The following is a 13788-nucleotide window of genomic DNA, read 5'->3' as shown; positions in this document are numbered from 1 at the left end:
GGAGTGCAATGTCGCGATCTCAGCTCACTGCAACCTCCGCCTCCTGGGTTCAAGCAATTCTCCTGCCTCAGCCTCCCAAGTAGCTGGGGTTACAGGTGCCCCACCATGTCCGGCTAATTTTTGTATTTTTGGTAGAGATGTTGTTTCACCATGTTGGCCAGGCTGGTCTCGAACTCCTGATCTCAGGTGATCCGCCTGCCTTGGCCTCCCAAAGTGCTGGGTTTACCGGTGTGAGCTAGTGCGCCTGCGTGGTGTTTTTAATTTTGGTGATTCAAGCGGGTGTGTAGTAGTATGTCATTGTGGTTTTAATTTACTTTTCTAGAATGACTAACAATGTTGAGAATCTTTTCACAGACTTACTGGCAATGTACATATCCCTTCATGTATTTTCCATTTTTACTTGGATTGTTTGTCTTCTTATTTTTACTTATTTTTCAGTTCTTTATATCCTAGAGACAAGTTATTATATTTATATATTGAAAATATTTACTCCTAATCCTTGGCTTACCTTTTAATTTTCCTAACAGTATCTTGCATAGAGCAAAAGTTTTGATTTTGATGGCATCCAGTTTATCAGTTTTTTTTCTTTTATGGTTCATGCTTTTTGTGTCCTAAGAAACATTTACCTAACCCACGGTCACAATTTTCTCCTATTTTTTTTTCTAAATTTTATAGTTTAATTTTAGTGTTTATGTTGATGACCATTTCAATTTTATTTTTATATATGACATATGTAAGGATGTAGGGTTTTTTTGCTTTTTTAAAGGTAGAATTCAGACGCAGTGGTTCATACTTGTAATCTCATCACTTTAGGAGGCCACAACAGGAGGATCACTTGAGGCCAGGAGTTTGAGACCAGTCTGGGCAAAATAGCAAGACCCTGTCTCTACAGAACAGTAAAAAAAAGTTAGCTGAGCATGGTGGCACACACCTATGGTCCCAGTGACATGGGAGGCTGAGGCAGGAGGATTTCTTGAGCCCAAGGGTTTAAGGCTGCAGTGAACTGTGATCATGCCACTGCACTCCAGTCTGGGAGATAGAACAAGACCCAGTCTCTACAAAAATAATCAAAAACAATGTAAAAATAGGTGCTCAGTTTTAGTGTTACTTCTTAAAAAATGTAGCCTTTCTCATTGAATAACCTTGCCATTCAGTAACTTGGCATATTTGTCAGCATATCAGTTGATCTTGATTGCAGGTCTGCTTTTAGACACTGTTTTCTTTATCTGTGTAGCTGCCTTACACCAATACCACAGTCTCTTATTGTTGCTTTATAAAAAAATACTGAAATTGGATAGTTTAAGCCTTCCAGTTTTGTTCTTTTTAGTTTCTTTTTATTGTCATCAGTTTTAGAATCAACTTGTCAACATTTATAAAAATGCCTGCTGGTTTTTTTTGGTTTTGTTTTTGTTTTTGTTTTTGAGACGAAGTCTCACTCTTGTTGTCCAGGCTGGAGTACAGTGGCGCAATCTTGGCTCACAGCAACCTCCACCTCCCGGGTTCAAGCAATTGTCCTGCCTCACCCTCCCGAGTAACTGGGATTACAGGTGCCTGCAACTGCGCCCGGCTAATTTTTGTATTTTTAGTAGAGATGGGGTTTCACCATGTTGGCCAGGCTGGTCTCAAACTCCTGACCTCAGGTGATCTGCCTGCCTCCGCCTCCCAATGTGGTGGGATTACAGGCGTGAGCCACCATGCCTGGCCTTTTTTTTTTTTTTTTTTTTGAGACGGGGTCTCGCTCTGTCACCCAGGCTGGAATGCAATAGTGCAATCTCAGCTCACGCAAGCTCCGCCTCCCAGGTTCATGCCATTCTCCTGCCTCAGCCTCCCAAGTAGCTGGGACTACCAGTGCCTGCCACCATGCCCAACTAATTTTTTGTGTTGTAGAGATGGGGTTTCACCGTGTTGGCCAGGATGGTCTCAATCTCCTGACCTCGTGATCCACCTGCCTTGGCCTCCCAAAGTGCTGGGATTACAGCCACGAGCCACCGCGCCCGGCTGCCTGCTGGTATTTTTACTAGGATTGCTTTAACTCTAAAGATTAATTTGGGGAGAGCTGACATTTTAACAGTATTAAGTCTTAGGCCTTGAACTTAGTACATTTCTTCATTTGTTTAGGCTCTCTTCAGTTTCTCTCAACAGTGGCTTGTATTTTTCAGAGTATAGGGCTAGATTCAGCAGTTGGTACTGAACTTTATTCCAGTGCTTTCTCTGTTTTCCTAGTCCCACGTAGTTACCACTTTCTTTTCCCATTTGTTTGAAATGCGTAGAAGTTGCAAAATTCTTGTATGTACAGTCACGAGTCACTTGATGGGGATACGTTCTCAGAAATGTGTCAGGCGATTTCATCATCATGCCAGCTTCTCACGATGTTGGTAACACCTAGGCTATCAATCTGTACAGCATGTTACCGTACTGAATACTGTAGGTAATTGTAACATGGGGAAGTATTCTTGTACTAAACATAGAAAAGATACAATAAAAATACTATCTTATGGGACCACTGTTGTATATATCCGGTCCATCACTGACCACAGCAACATTATGCAGTTCATAACTACTTGGATTTGTTTCCGAATTTTCTTCAGGGATTTTGAAAGTTGGAAACAAATGAGAGAAATTTAGTTAAAAGCCAGAATAGGCTGGGCATGGTGGCTCAACCCTATAGTCCCAACACTTTGGGAGGTCGAGGCAGGCGAATCACAAGGTCAGGAGGTCGAGACCAGCCTGGCCAACACGGTGAAACCCCGTCTCTACTGAAAATACAAAAAAAATAGCCGGGCGTGGTGGCGGGTACCTGTAGTCCCAGCTACTCGGGGGGCTGAGGCAGGAGAATGGCATGAACCCAGGAGGCAGAGCTTACAGTGAGCCGAGATCGCGCCACTGCACTTCAGCCTGGGTGACAGAGTGAGACCCAGTCTCCAAAAAAAAAAAAAAAAACAATAAACCTAAAGGAAAGAAAATGTATTAGCTACTATTTTGGCCTTATGGCAGTTTTGAAGAATACTATATTCTGTAGCTGATATTTTTAATATTTTAAGCTTTTGATTGAATTAGATTACCATTTTAAAGTATATGCTGAGTCCATTAGTGCTGTGTATTTTTGAACTTAATACAAGGATTTAATTTCTTTTAAGTTAATCTTATTTAAAATAATTCTCTTAGAGTTATATAAATTCCGACTTCTTGTTGTTTCATAGTTTATCTGGAAGAATGTGAATTGGCTAAACAGCTTTATCCAAAGGAAAACGATTTGGTGTTTTTAGTTCCTGAGAGAATAAATGAAGAGAAGAAAGATGCAGAGAGAAATGACATACAAGATCTCCACGAATATCATTCTGGTTATGTTCATAAATTTCGCCGCACTTCAGTCAGTAAGTAAATAATGAGACATTGACAGGAAATGTCAGATACAATCTCGTCTTCTAATTTGCTTCTAAATTGTGTATATCAAGTGTATTTGATACACATTTACCAAACATGTTTTTGCTATGTTGATTACTTGCCGTTCAGAGTCTCTTTTCTAGTTTTTCTAGACTTACCTGGAAAAGACGTTGTATTTATTTTTGTAATGTTCTATCCTTTTGTTACATTTCTTTATCCGTCATTGTGTTTGCTATAAAATGGATCATTTGCAGACCATCTGTTGTTTGTTAAATTACATTTCATCCTTAGTTTTGTGGCCAATTACTAATGAGATGACCAAACATGAAACTCACTGTAAGGAATCTGCTTACATCACTTCCATCCATTGTATGTTTCTCCCTAGGTAATTTAATAACAAAAATGTTAGCCTAAATTTAATGAATACCAGATGTATGCAGTGATACTTGTCCCCCTTTTTTTTTTTTTTTTTTTTGAGATGGAATTTCCCTCTTGTTGTCCAGGCTAGAGTGCAGTGATGCCGTATCGACTCACTGCACTCTCCACCTCTTGGACTCAAGCGATTCTCCTGCCTCAGCTTCCCAAGTAGCTGGGATTATAGGCATCCGCCACCAGTCCCGGCTAATTTTTTGTGTTTTTAGTAGAGACAGGGTTTCACCATGTTGGCCAGGCTGGTCTTAAACTCCTCACCCCCATCCACCTACCTCCCAAAGTTCTGGGATTACAGGCATGAGCCACCGTGCCCGGCTGAGACTTGTTCTTCTTATGCACATTTATAATCTTCCCTGAAGCCCCAAAAGGTAGTAGAAATTATTCCTTGCTCATCAGAAAATCATGGCTCAGGGATATTAAGTAACCTATTCAAGGCTATCATCAGTGTTAAGTGGTAAGTCCAGAATTGAAACCTGCTTTTGTTGACTGCAAAGTCCACATTGTTTTTCTTTCTTTTTTTTTTTTTTTTTTTTTTTTGAGATGGAGTCTTGCTCTGTCGCCCAGGCTGGGGTGCAGTGGCCGGATCTCAGCTCACTGCAAGCTCCGGCTCCCAGGTTTACGCCATTCTCCTACCTCAGCCTCCCGAGTAGCTGGGACTACAGGCGCCCGCCAACCCGCCCGGCTAGTTTTTTTGCATTTTTTAGTAGAGACGGGGTTTCATTGTGTTCGCCAGGATGGTCTCGATCTCCTGACCTCGTGATCCGCCCGTCTCGGCCTCCCAAAGTGCTGGGATTACAGGCTTGAGCCACCGCGCCTGGCCCCACATTGTTTTTCTTATGACAAACTGCCTTTTGGCAGTTGCAACTTTTTTAGTCTTAGTTATGTGAAGAGAAGAACGTTATTTTATTATTCCTTCTCCTTTTTGCATGATATCTTAAAAGTAGCAATAAAGTGTGTCAACATTGTACTGCATTATGACAGGTGTACCATGTTTATTTGTGTGATCAGGGCCTAATTCTGTAGATACATTTAGGATACGTTTAGAAGAGTTGCAGTGAGGATTGATGTCTTACTCTGTGCTTTTGGCTCCTAAAAACGATTACCTTTGCCAAATATATAGTTCTAAGGCAGTCTCCTTCCCTGAACTCCTCATAGATCAAAATCATCTCTCGGATATCTCCATTTGGAAATATGTTAGACATTTCAAATCCACTAGTCCAAAAGTTAACGCTTGATTTTCTGCCTGACATCTGCACTTCCTTCATTCTTTCCCATCTTGTTAATTGGGGCCTCCATTCTTTCAGTTACTCAGACCAAAAACCTTGGAGTTATCCATGATCCTTACCTTTTCTCACACCTCACTTCTAATTTGTCAGCAGATCTGATTGACTTTTCCTTTGCAATATATCCCAAATCCAGTTCCCACGTCTACTAGTGTATCCTGGTCCAAGCTGTCATTAACTTTTACCTAAATTACTATGGTAACCTTGTAAGTGGTCTTTTTGTTTCTGTACTTTTATTATTGTAGTTATTCTTTGTTCTGAGGTAAGAGTGGTTCTTTCAGTTTGTGAGATAGAGCATGTTATTTCCCTACACAGAGTGCCCGATGGTTTTCTACCTGATCCTGAATAGCGTTCAGAGTCATTACTGCGATCTTCACAGCCCTATAAAATACAGCCCGTTTTACTCTGAGTCACTAAGCATTCTTCTCCCTATTTTTCCTTCTAGCCATGTTAGCCTTCTCCCTATTTCTAAAATATTCCTGGCGCATCTCTGTCTTCAAAGATCTTTGCAGTTGCTGATTTTCTGTGTGTAGCATTGTTTACCCCCTGCTAAGTGCATACTCCCTTACTTCAAGTCTCTGCTCAAATATTTCTTCAGGAAGACCTTCCTGGACCAGCCTATCCGCCTCCATCCCCATCACTTCCTCCCTTTGTCTGTTTTCTTTAGAGCACTTACTACCACTTGACGTATTTGGTTGTCTGCCTCCCTCTTCTAGAAAATAAGCCTCTGGAGGACAGAACGTTACTGGGTTCAGGAAGCAGTCCATAAATATTTATTGGGTAAATTATGTAAATAATATCCAAAAATAATGTTAAAATGACCTAATTCTGCATGACCTTTTAAACTAGGCAACACATTATTCAGTGATAACTGAAGTTGCTTTTTCTCTTTCTTAATGATAGTGCGTAATGGGAAAGCTGAATGTTACCTTTCCATCCAGACTCAAGAGAATTTTCCGGCCAATTTAAACGAACTTGTGAATTGTATTGTAATCAGTTCACTGGTAACGACACAAAGGAAGTTGAAAGCCATGTCTCTGTTGGGTAGTCGGAACCAACTGGCTAGAGCTGTTCTGAATCCAAACCCTATGGACTTCTGTACAAAAGATTTACTAACTACAACATCTGAGAGAATTGTGAGTGATGATTATATGATACTAGATAATTTCATGTTAGGATGCTAAAGCATCATATTTTTAGCTGCTACATATTCCTTTATGTCTACAACAAAGACATGTTCACGGTGAACAGTTTAGTGTTAGGTTTCTTTAATATTGCAAAGTAGTAATTGAGGTTAGTCGGCTCACCTCGGGAAAAGGTACAGTACAATGAGAGTTGAAGGTTGCTGGAAGAGCAACATTAAAATGTTAGCTCAGCAGCCTACTTTAATGTGCATTCGATGAGAAGTCTCAGGTTTAGTGGTGTTAAATTTACATTTGAATGATTGATGGAGAATTGGCTGGTATTGTTGGAAATGCAAAGATGTCATCTGAACATGTGAAGCTGTATATAAACCCTGCGAAATTAACACAGAGAAATGCAAAAGGAAAGTAATATTTTTTGAAACTCTACTGTATGCTATGGCTTTCATGTGCATTATCTCAGTCTATTCTCACTTTCAAGGAATCCTAGATTTAATGAGTAACAGAGGCTAAGGCTTAGGTTAGGAGTGTAGTGACCCAACTTGTAAGTGAGTGAAGCTTAGACTCAGATCTGACCCTGAAATCCACGTTTGTTCCCCTGTACACATGTGTTAGGAAATACATAGTCTCGGGATGTTTTCACTAAGGAGAAAATTGACTAAAGAAGGAAGAAAAACAGAGTAGTAGAAAGAAAAGGTGTGGATTAGTAAATGCAGTTTATTGTAGTTATCTTTGTAAGAATAAAACACAAAAATACGGTTGTGGTATTTGTAAGTACTTGAAGCCTTACAGACACTAATTAGTAATTAGTAATGAGCTTTCTTTCCAGCAGTGAACGTGTTTTTAGATTAAGGGTCACTTTGGTGCCCTTATCTTGTCTGACCATAACCAAAGCTTTTGTCTGAAGCATTGAAAGAGATTTGAACAGGTCTTTTTCATGGTCTTCCTTTCAAATTCCACTACAGAAACAGCAACTCATTCTCAAAAATGTGTTTTTATATAGATTGCTTACTTAAGAGATTTCAATGAAGACCAAAAGAAAGCAATAGAAACTGCATATGCTATGGTGAAACACTCACCATCAGTTGCCAAAATCTGCTTGATTCATGGACCACCTGGAACAGGAAAATCAAAAACTATTGTTGGCCTCCTCTATTGTCTACTGACAGAGGTAGGTATGGGTGAGGGCACTGATGCCGTTAACTAGATGCATCATTTTACTTTTACTTGAGTTACCTGACATGTAAATAAGTATTAATATGCCATGTCTTCTTTGCTTTGTGTGTATTTTTTATATTGTGTGTAACTGTGTCAGAGACAAGGGTGGCAGAGGGGCAGAGGAAGGGAAGGTTATGAGAAGTAAAAAGAGGAAAAAAACCACTATTTTATGGGAAACAAATCGTAAGGATGAGAATGATGACCTTCAGGCTTCACTGTAGGCCACAGCTAATACTGTGAATGCTGGGCTACATTTTGGTTGGATCGTGGGTTTTTTTTTTTTTTTTTTTTTTTGAGATAGTGTCTCGCTATCATCCAGGCTAGGGTGCAGTGGCACGATCTCGGCTCACTGCAATATCCGCCTCCCATGTTCAAGTGATTCTCCTGCCTCAGCCTCCCGAGTACCTCCCGAGTAGTTGGGACTACAGGCATACACCACCACCCACAGCTAATTTTTGTATTTTTATTAGAGACAGGGTTTTGCCATGTTGGCCAGGCTGGTCTCAAGCTCCTGACCTCAAGTGATCTGCCTGCCTCAGCCTCCCAGAGTGCTGGGATTACAGGCGTGAGCCACCGTGCCTGGCCTGGATTGAGTATTGATTAAAGTACGTGGATGATAAAGTAAGGCTCAGAGCAGTTATGACAAATTTTTTTGCTAGAGTAATTTAAAATATCAGTGTAAGATGTAGATGCTTTTATTTTTTATTTATTTTTTATTTTTTATTTTTATTTTATTTTTTTTTTGAGACGGAGTCTCGCTCTGCCGCCCAGGCTGGAGTGCAGTGGCCGGATCTCAGCTCACTGCAAGCTCCGTCTCCCGGGTTCCCGCCATTCTCCTGCCTCAGCCTCCCGAGTAGCTGGGACTACAGGCGCCCGCCACCGCGCCCGGCTAGTTTTTTGTATTTTTTTTTTTTAGTAGAGACGGGGTTTCACCGGGTTAGCCAGGATGGTCTCGATCTCCTGACCTCGTGATCCGCCCGTCTCGGCCTCCCAAAGTGCTGGGATTACAGGCTTGAGCCACCGCGCCCGGCCCGATGCTTTTATTTTAACTTTATTATGAGAACTTTCAAAAATACATGGAAGTAAAGACAAACTTTAAAGCTATATAATAGAGCTCACCCATATTTTTTGTGTGTTTGTTTGGTATGTGTATGTGGCAAACTGTAGAACCAGAGGAAGGGGCATTCAGACGAAAACTCCAATGCCAAAATCAAACAAAACCGTGTCCTCGTGTGTGCACCTTCCAATGCAGCTGTTGATGAACTCATGAAAAAAATTATCCTTGAATTCAAAGAAAAATGTAAAGACAAGAAGAATCCTTTAGGTATGATACTTTTGTGGATTTTTAGCTTGTTTTTGTTTTCAGTGTTAAGTGTAGGCAACTTTGAATGACAAAGGAAAGAGCAAGTCAGTCCTGGTAATAGCTTCTACTTGAATCTGTGGCTTGTTAGTTCATTTAGCAAGTATTTCATTGAACATTTACCCTGTGCCAGGTACTGAGGTTTCATCAGTGAAGACTTCAAGGAGACACACGGTCTAGTGAGGAAGTAGGTCAATATAGAGTGTGATAAGTTCCACAGTGGGGCTAAAATGTGGGGTATTTCAGACACCTTAGAGGGACCCCAGTTCAATTGTGTGAGGGTTAGAGAAGGGCAGTTAGGAATTAGCCACAGGAAGTAGAGGGTTAGGGAATACTTGAGCGCAGAGATTGCCATAAAAAAAAAGAATCAGGGCAAAAGAGCCTCAGATGGTTCATGAGGTTCCTAGAGCCTTAGGTGGCGGTGAAAGATGAGACTTTGAGTAAGCACAGGCTTAGTGAAAACAATCATTGTTTACAGTCACTGAGTGTTGGCTGTGTGTCAGTAATTCTCAAAATAATCCCAGGAACTTGGTGTTAACCCTACCATCTGTATTTTGTAGGTGGGGAAACTGAAGCTGAGAAATGTTAATTACACTAGAGGGATAACTTTTTTTGGTAGAATGTACATGATAATGAGCATTACAACGAATGATTCAGGGCACTGAAGTGAAGATGTGAAATTATTTCTTTTTTTAACTTTAACACTCATTTTTCGTATCACTCGTATTGAGTGGTATAGTTAAGGCTTTGTATTTGATGACCTTTCCAAGCTCGTATGTCTTGTCTTCCCTACCAAATTAAATTTTCCTTAAGGATACCTAACAGGGCCTTTTAACAGGATTTGATTTAGCAGACTCCAAATACAGTGACTTAAATATAATAGAAGTTTACTTCTTTCTTTTTGTTAAAAAGCCCAGAGTTGGGCAGTTAAGAACTGGTACCAGAGTCACTGGTTTGGCGACTCTGCCTTAGAGAGTCCTTGGAGACCCAGGCTCCATGTGGTTGCTCCACCATGGGTGGCCTCTATTCTCGAGTGCACCTGTGGTCAGGATAGCTGCTCCAGCTCCAGCAAACATGAGGAAAAGATGAAGATGGGGGAGAGGGAACATTCTAGCCAAGTTATAAGGAAAGTTTCTAGGTCCTGCCAATAGCACCTCTGCTTATTTTCTTTTGGCCACACCGATGTATAAGAGAGGCTGGAACATGTCATCTTTATTCTGAGGGATCACACACGTTTTTCCTTATATCACATATGTATTACATACACATAGAATTCATTTGCTCTTAAAACACACAATACATTGTCAATCTCTGATTTACATTTTTCCACTTGCCTTTACATTTGTGAGATTGATATTGTGAATAGCTGCTGTCACTCATATTAACTGCTATAGTGTGTTTCATTGAAGGCATGCAAAATTTACTCATCGATAATTTAGTTTCTTTTCAATTTTTTATTTCAAACTTGAGATGAGCATTAAAAAAGTTTACTAAAACACGGGTCTTTAGCATATGTATATCTCGAAGTGAAAATGTGGGGGTTCAAGAGTTTGTACATCTTCAGTTTTCTAGGTAGTACCAAATTCTTGAAAGTGACTGTACCAGTTATGCTCCCAAGAGCAGTCTCTGTGCAGCATGCAGTTGGTATTTCGATTTGCCTTTCCCTGATGGCGTGAGCTTAAGCTGCTTTTCAGGTGTATTGACTGCACAGCTGGGCCAGGACTAGGGTGAGGCAAACGAGGTGTCTAGGTTGGATTTTTTAATTTTAATTTTAATTTTAATTTTTATTTTTTTGAGACGGAGTCTCGCTCTGTCGCCCAGGCTGGAGTGCAGTAGTGCGTTCTCGGCTCACTGCAAGCTCCGTCTCCCGGGTTCACGCCATTCTCCTGCCTCAGCCTCCCGAGTAGCTGGGACTACAGGTGCCCGCCACAATGCCTGGCTAATTTTTTGCTTTTTTTTAGTAGAGACGGGGGTTTCACTGTGTTGCCCAGGATGGTCTCGATCTCCTGACCTCATGATCTGTCCACTTCGGCCTTCCAGAGTGCTGGGATTACAGGTGTGAGCCACGCGCCCAGCTTTATTTTTTTTTTTTAATTAGAGAGCAGCCCAGGTGCAGTGACTCACACTGGTAATCCCAGCACTTTGGGATGTCAAGGTGGATGGATCATCTGAGGTCAGAAGTTCGAGACCAGCCTGACCAACATGGTGAAACTCTGTCCCTACTAAAAATACAAATTAGCCGCACGTCGTGGCATGGGCCTGTAATCTCAGCTTCTTGGGAGGCTGAGGCAGGAGAATCACTTGAACCTGGGAAGTGGAGGTTGCAGTGAGCCGAGATCGCGCCCTTGCACTCCAGTCTGGGCAACAAGAGTGAAGCTGTCTCTAAGAATAAATAAGAGAGCAAATGATATCCTCTCTGAGTAGAGAGACCTTTTTTCTTTTTCAGTACTTTCATTTTCACTTTCCAGTGGTCTTGGGTCTCCTTTAAGGAAATGACTTGAACATCTCTCCATTAAGTATATTTCTGGGTTTTGTGTATACCTGTTAGTAGGGTAAAGAGTTGCTTTCTCATTAGCGTTTTTATCATGAATGGGTGTTGAATTTTATTGCATGCTTCAAATGGTAATGAAATTTTTCTTTAATCTGTTAATATGGTAGATTACAATGTTTTTCTGATGTTAAAATATCTTTGATTCTTACAGAATAAGGTCACCTTGGTGTCTTGTATTAGTTTTTAATACACTGCTAGATTGCTAGTGTTTTATTTAGGACTTTGAAATTAATGTTCATCAATGAGGCCAGCCTGTAATTTTTGTTACACTGTATTTGTCTAGTTTTAGTATTGAAGTTACACAGGCTTTAAAAAATTATTTGGGGCCTGGTGTGGTGGCTGACACCTGTAATTCCAGCACTTTGGGAGGCTGAGGCGGGCGGATCACGAGGTCAGGAGATTGAAACCATCCTGGCTAACATGGTGAAACCCCCTCTCTACTAAAAATACAAAAAATTAGCCGGGCATGGTGGCGGGCACCTGTAGTCCCAGCTACTTGGGAGGCTGAGGTAGGAGAATGGCATGAACCTGGGAGGCGGAGCTTGCAGTGAGCCGAGGTCGTACCACTGCACTCCAGCCTGGGTGACAGAGCGACACTGCATCTCAAAAAAAAAAAAAAAAAAAAAGAGTTGGGAATTTTTTTGTTGTTATTTGGAAGGTTTTGTATAAGACAACTTGTCTATTTCTTGAAGGCTGATTTGTTATTAGTATTGTTTTATTTTGTATTTGTTGTCTTTTTTTAACAGAATGAGTAAATTTCTGTTTACTGTTTAAATGTCATTAATGATTATAAGTCTATTCATGTTTTCTAGTTTGGAGTCAGTTTTGCTAATTCATATTTTTCAAGAAAAATTTCTACTTCAACTAAGGTTTTTGTATGTATTGACTGAAAATGGTTCATTGTATTCTCATATTTAAAATCTCAACTGTATTTGTGGTTGGATACCCTTTGTCATGTGTTGTTTATTGTATTTTTTAAAATTGAGAGAGGTCTCAATTTTTAAATTGAGGGGAGGGTTGTTTCTGGAAAGTGGTTTTTTTTTTAGAACCATTGGATATTTTATTAACTTATAATAGCTGTTATTAACAAGAGCTTATTATGTGCCAAGTCCTATGTGCCCCTCTCATTTAATTTCCATAGTAACTTTGAGGTGATTTTTTTTTTTTTTCTTTTTAAGACAGAGTCTCTCTCTGTCGCTCAGACTGGGGTGCATCGGCATGATCATGGCTCACTGCAGCCTCGCCCTCCTGGGCTCAAGTGATCCTCCTGCCTCACCCTCCCAAGTAGCTAGATCTGCAGGTTTGCCACCACACTGGGTTAATTTTTAAATTTTTCTTGTAGAGACAGGGTCTCATCATGTTGCCCAGGCTGGCTTCAAGCAATCCTGTTGCCTCAGCCTCCCAAGGTGCTGGGATCACAGGCATGAGACACTGCCCCGACCACATTTGCTGTATTATGTATTTATTCCCTAAATGCACATGTGACACAGGCTTAGGGGTGGGAAAGTACAAGGAGAACATTTATTTTTTCTAAGCCAGAAAAAATAAAGTATTTAAAAATTATTTTATCTAAATCAATAATTAATAGATGGAATTAAATTTAATTAAATTGCTTGATTAGTAGTTTATATTTTAATTAAAATCATTTTTCATGGCCCACCTGAGCCCAAGCCAAGATAATCACACTTGTTTTTAATTCTTCCACCTCTTCCAGGCCCCCCTACTTTCTTGTGGGCATTACCAAGCTCCCATTGTAGAAATTTCTATGTTTTTATTGGAATGGTAGCTTTGGCGATGTCAAACTCATAGAATTTTAAAGTCTGTTCCTTTCACTGAATGTAAATTATCCCTCAAGAATGTTAAAGAACAAAACAGACACCCAGGTACCTAGACACTGCTGCCCAGCCTTGCTCCCTTATGGGTGCTACAACAGCTCAGGGGCTTTCAAATCTGGTTTTCAGCTCTCTGGTTTTGGCCTCTAGGGATTTCTCTTAACATTCTCCTGAGCTTACCCAGCGATGTAAAGGATGTCTGTTATAATTTGTGGAACATTTCTGGGTGCTTATAGTAGGTGGGTTCCCAGGTCATCTCATCTACCTTTCTAGTGGAAACATAAGTGAGTTAAGAAGTTTTCAGGCCGGGCGCGGTGGCTCATGCCTGTAATCCCAGCACTTTGGGAGGCCGAGGCGGGTGGATCACGAGGTCAGGAGATCGAGACCATCCTGGCTAACACGATGAAACCTCGTCTCTACTAAAAATAGAAAAAATTAGCCAGACGTGGTGGCGGGCGCCTGTAGTCCCAGCTGCTCGGGAGGCTGAGGCAGGAGATTGGCATGAACCCGGGAGGCAGAACTTGCAGTGAGCCGAGATCACGCCACTGCACTCCAGCCTGGGCGACAGAGCGAGACTCCATCTCAA

The 13788-nt window shown here is 40.9% G+C and overlaps 1 protein-coding gene across 9 annotated transcripts in view; it reads left to right on the top strand.

Annotated features, from left to right (window-relative positions):
- The window catches only part of LOC105464103 (senataxin), a 103307-nt gene that overhangs the window by 59345 nt on the left and 30174 nt on the right, over positions 1-13788 (top strand). For all 9 annotated transcript variants that reach the window (XM_071078497.1, XM_071078495.1, XM_071078499.1 and 6 more), the window contains 4 exons: positions 3201-3374; positions 6003-6235; positions 7245-7412; positions 8627-8783. In XM_071078497.1, the coding sequence (XP_070934598.1) occupies positions 3201-3374; positions 6003-6235; positions 7245-7412; positions 8627-8783 (732 nt within the window). The remainder of the gene's footprint in view (positions 1-3200; positions 3375-6002; positions 6236-7244; positions 7413-8626; positions 8784-13788) is intronic.

This window comes from Macaca nemestrina, chromosome 14 (genome assembly GCF_043159975.1).
Source record: "Macaca nemestrina isolate mMacNem1 chromosome 14, mMacNem.hap1, whole genome shotgun sequence".
Classification (NCBI taxonomy): Eukaryota; Metazoa; Chordata; class Mammalia; order Primates; family Cercopithecidae; genus Macaca; species Macaca nemestrina.
The sequence above is the reverse complement of the archived record's forward strand: the minus strand, read 5'-3'. Positions and strand labels throughout refer to the sequence as shown.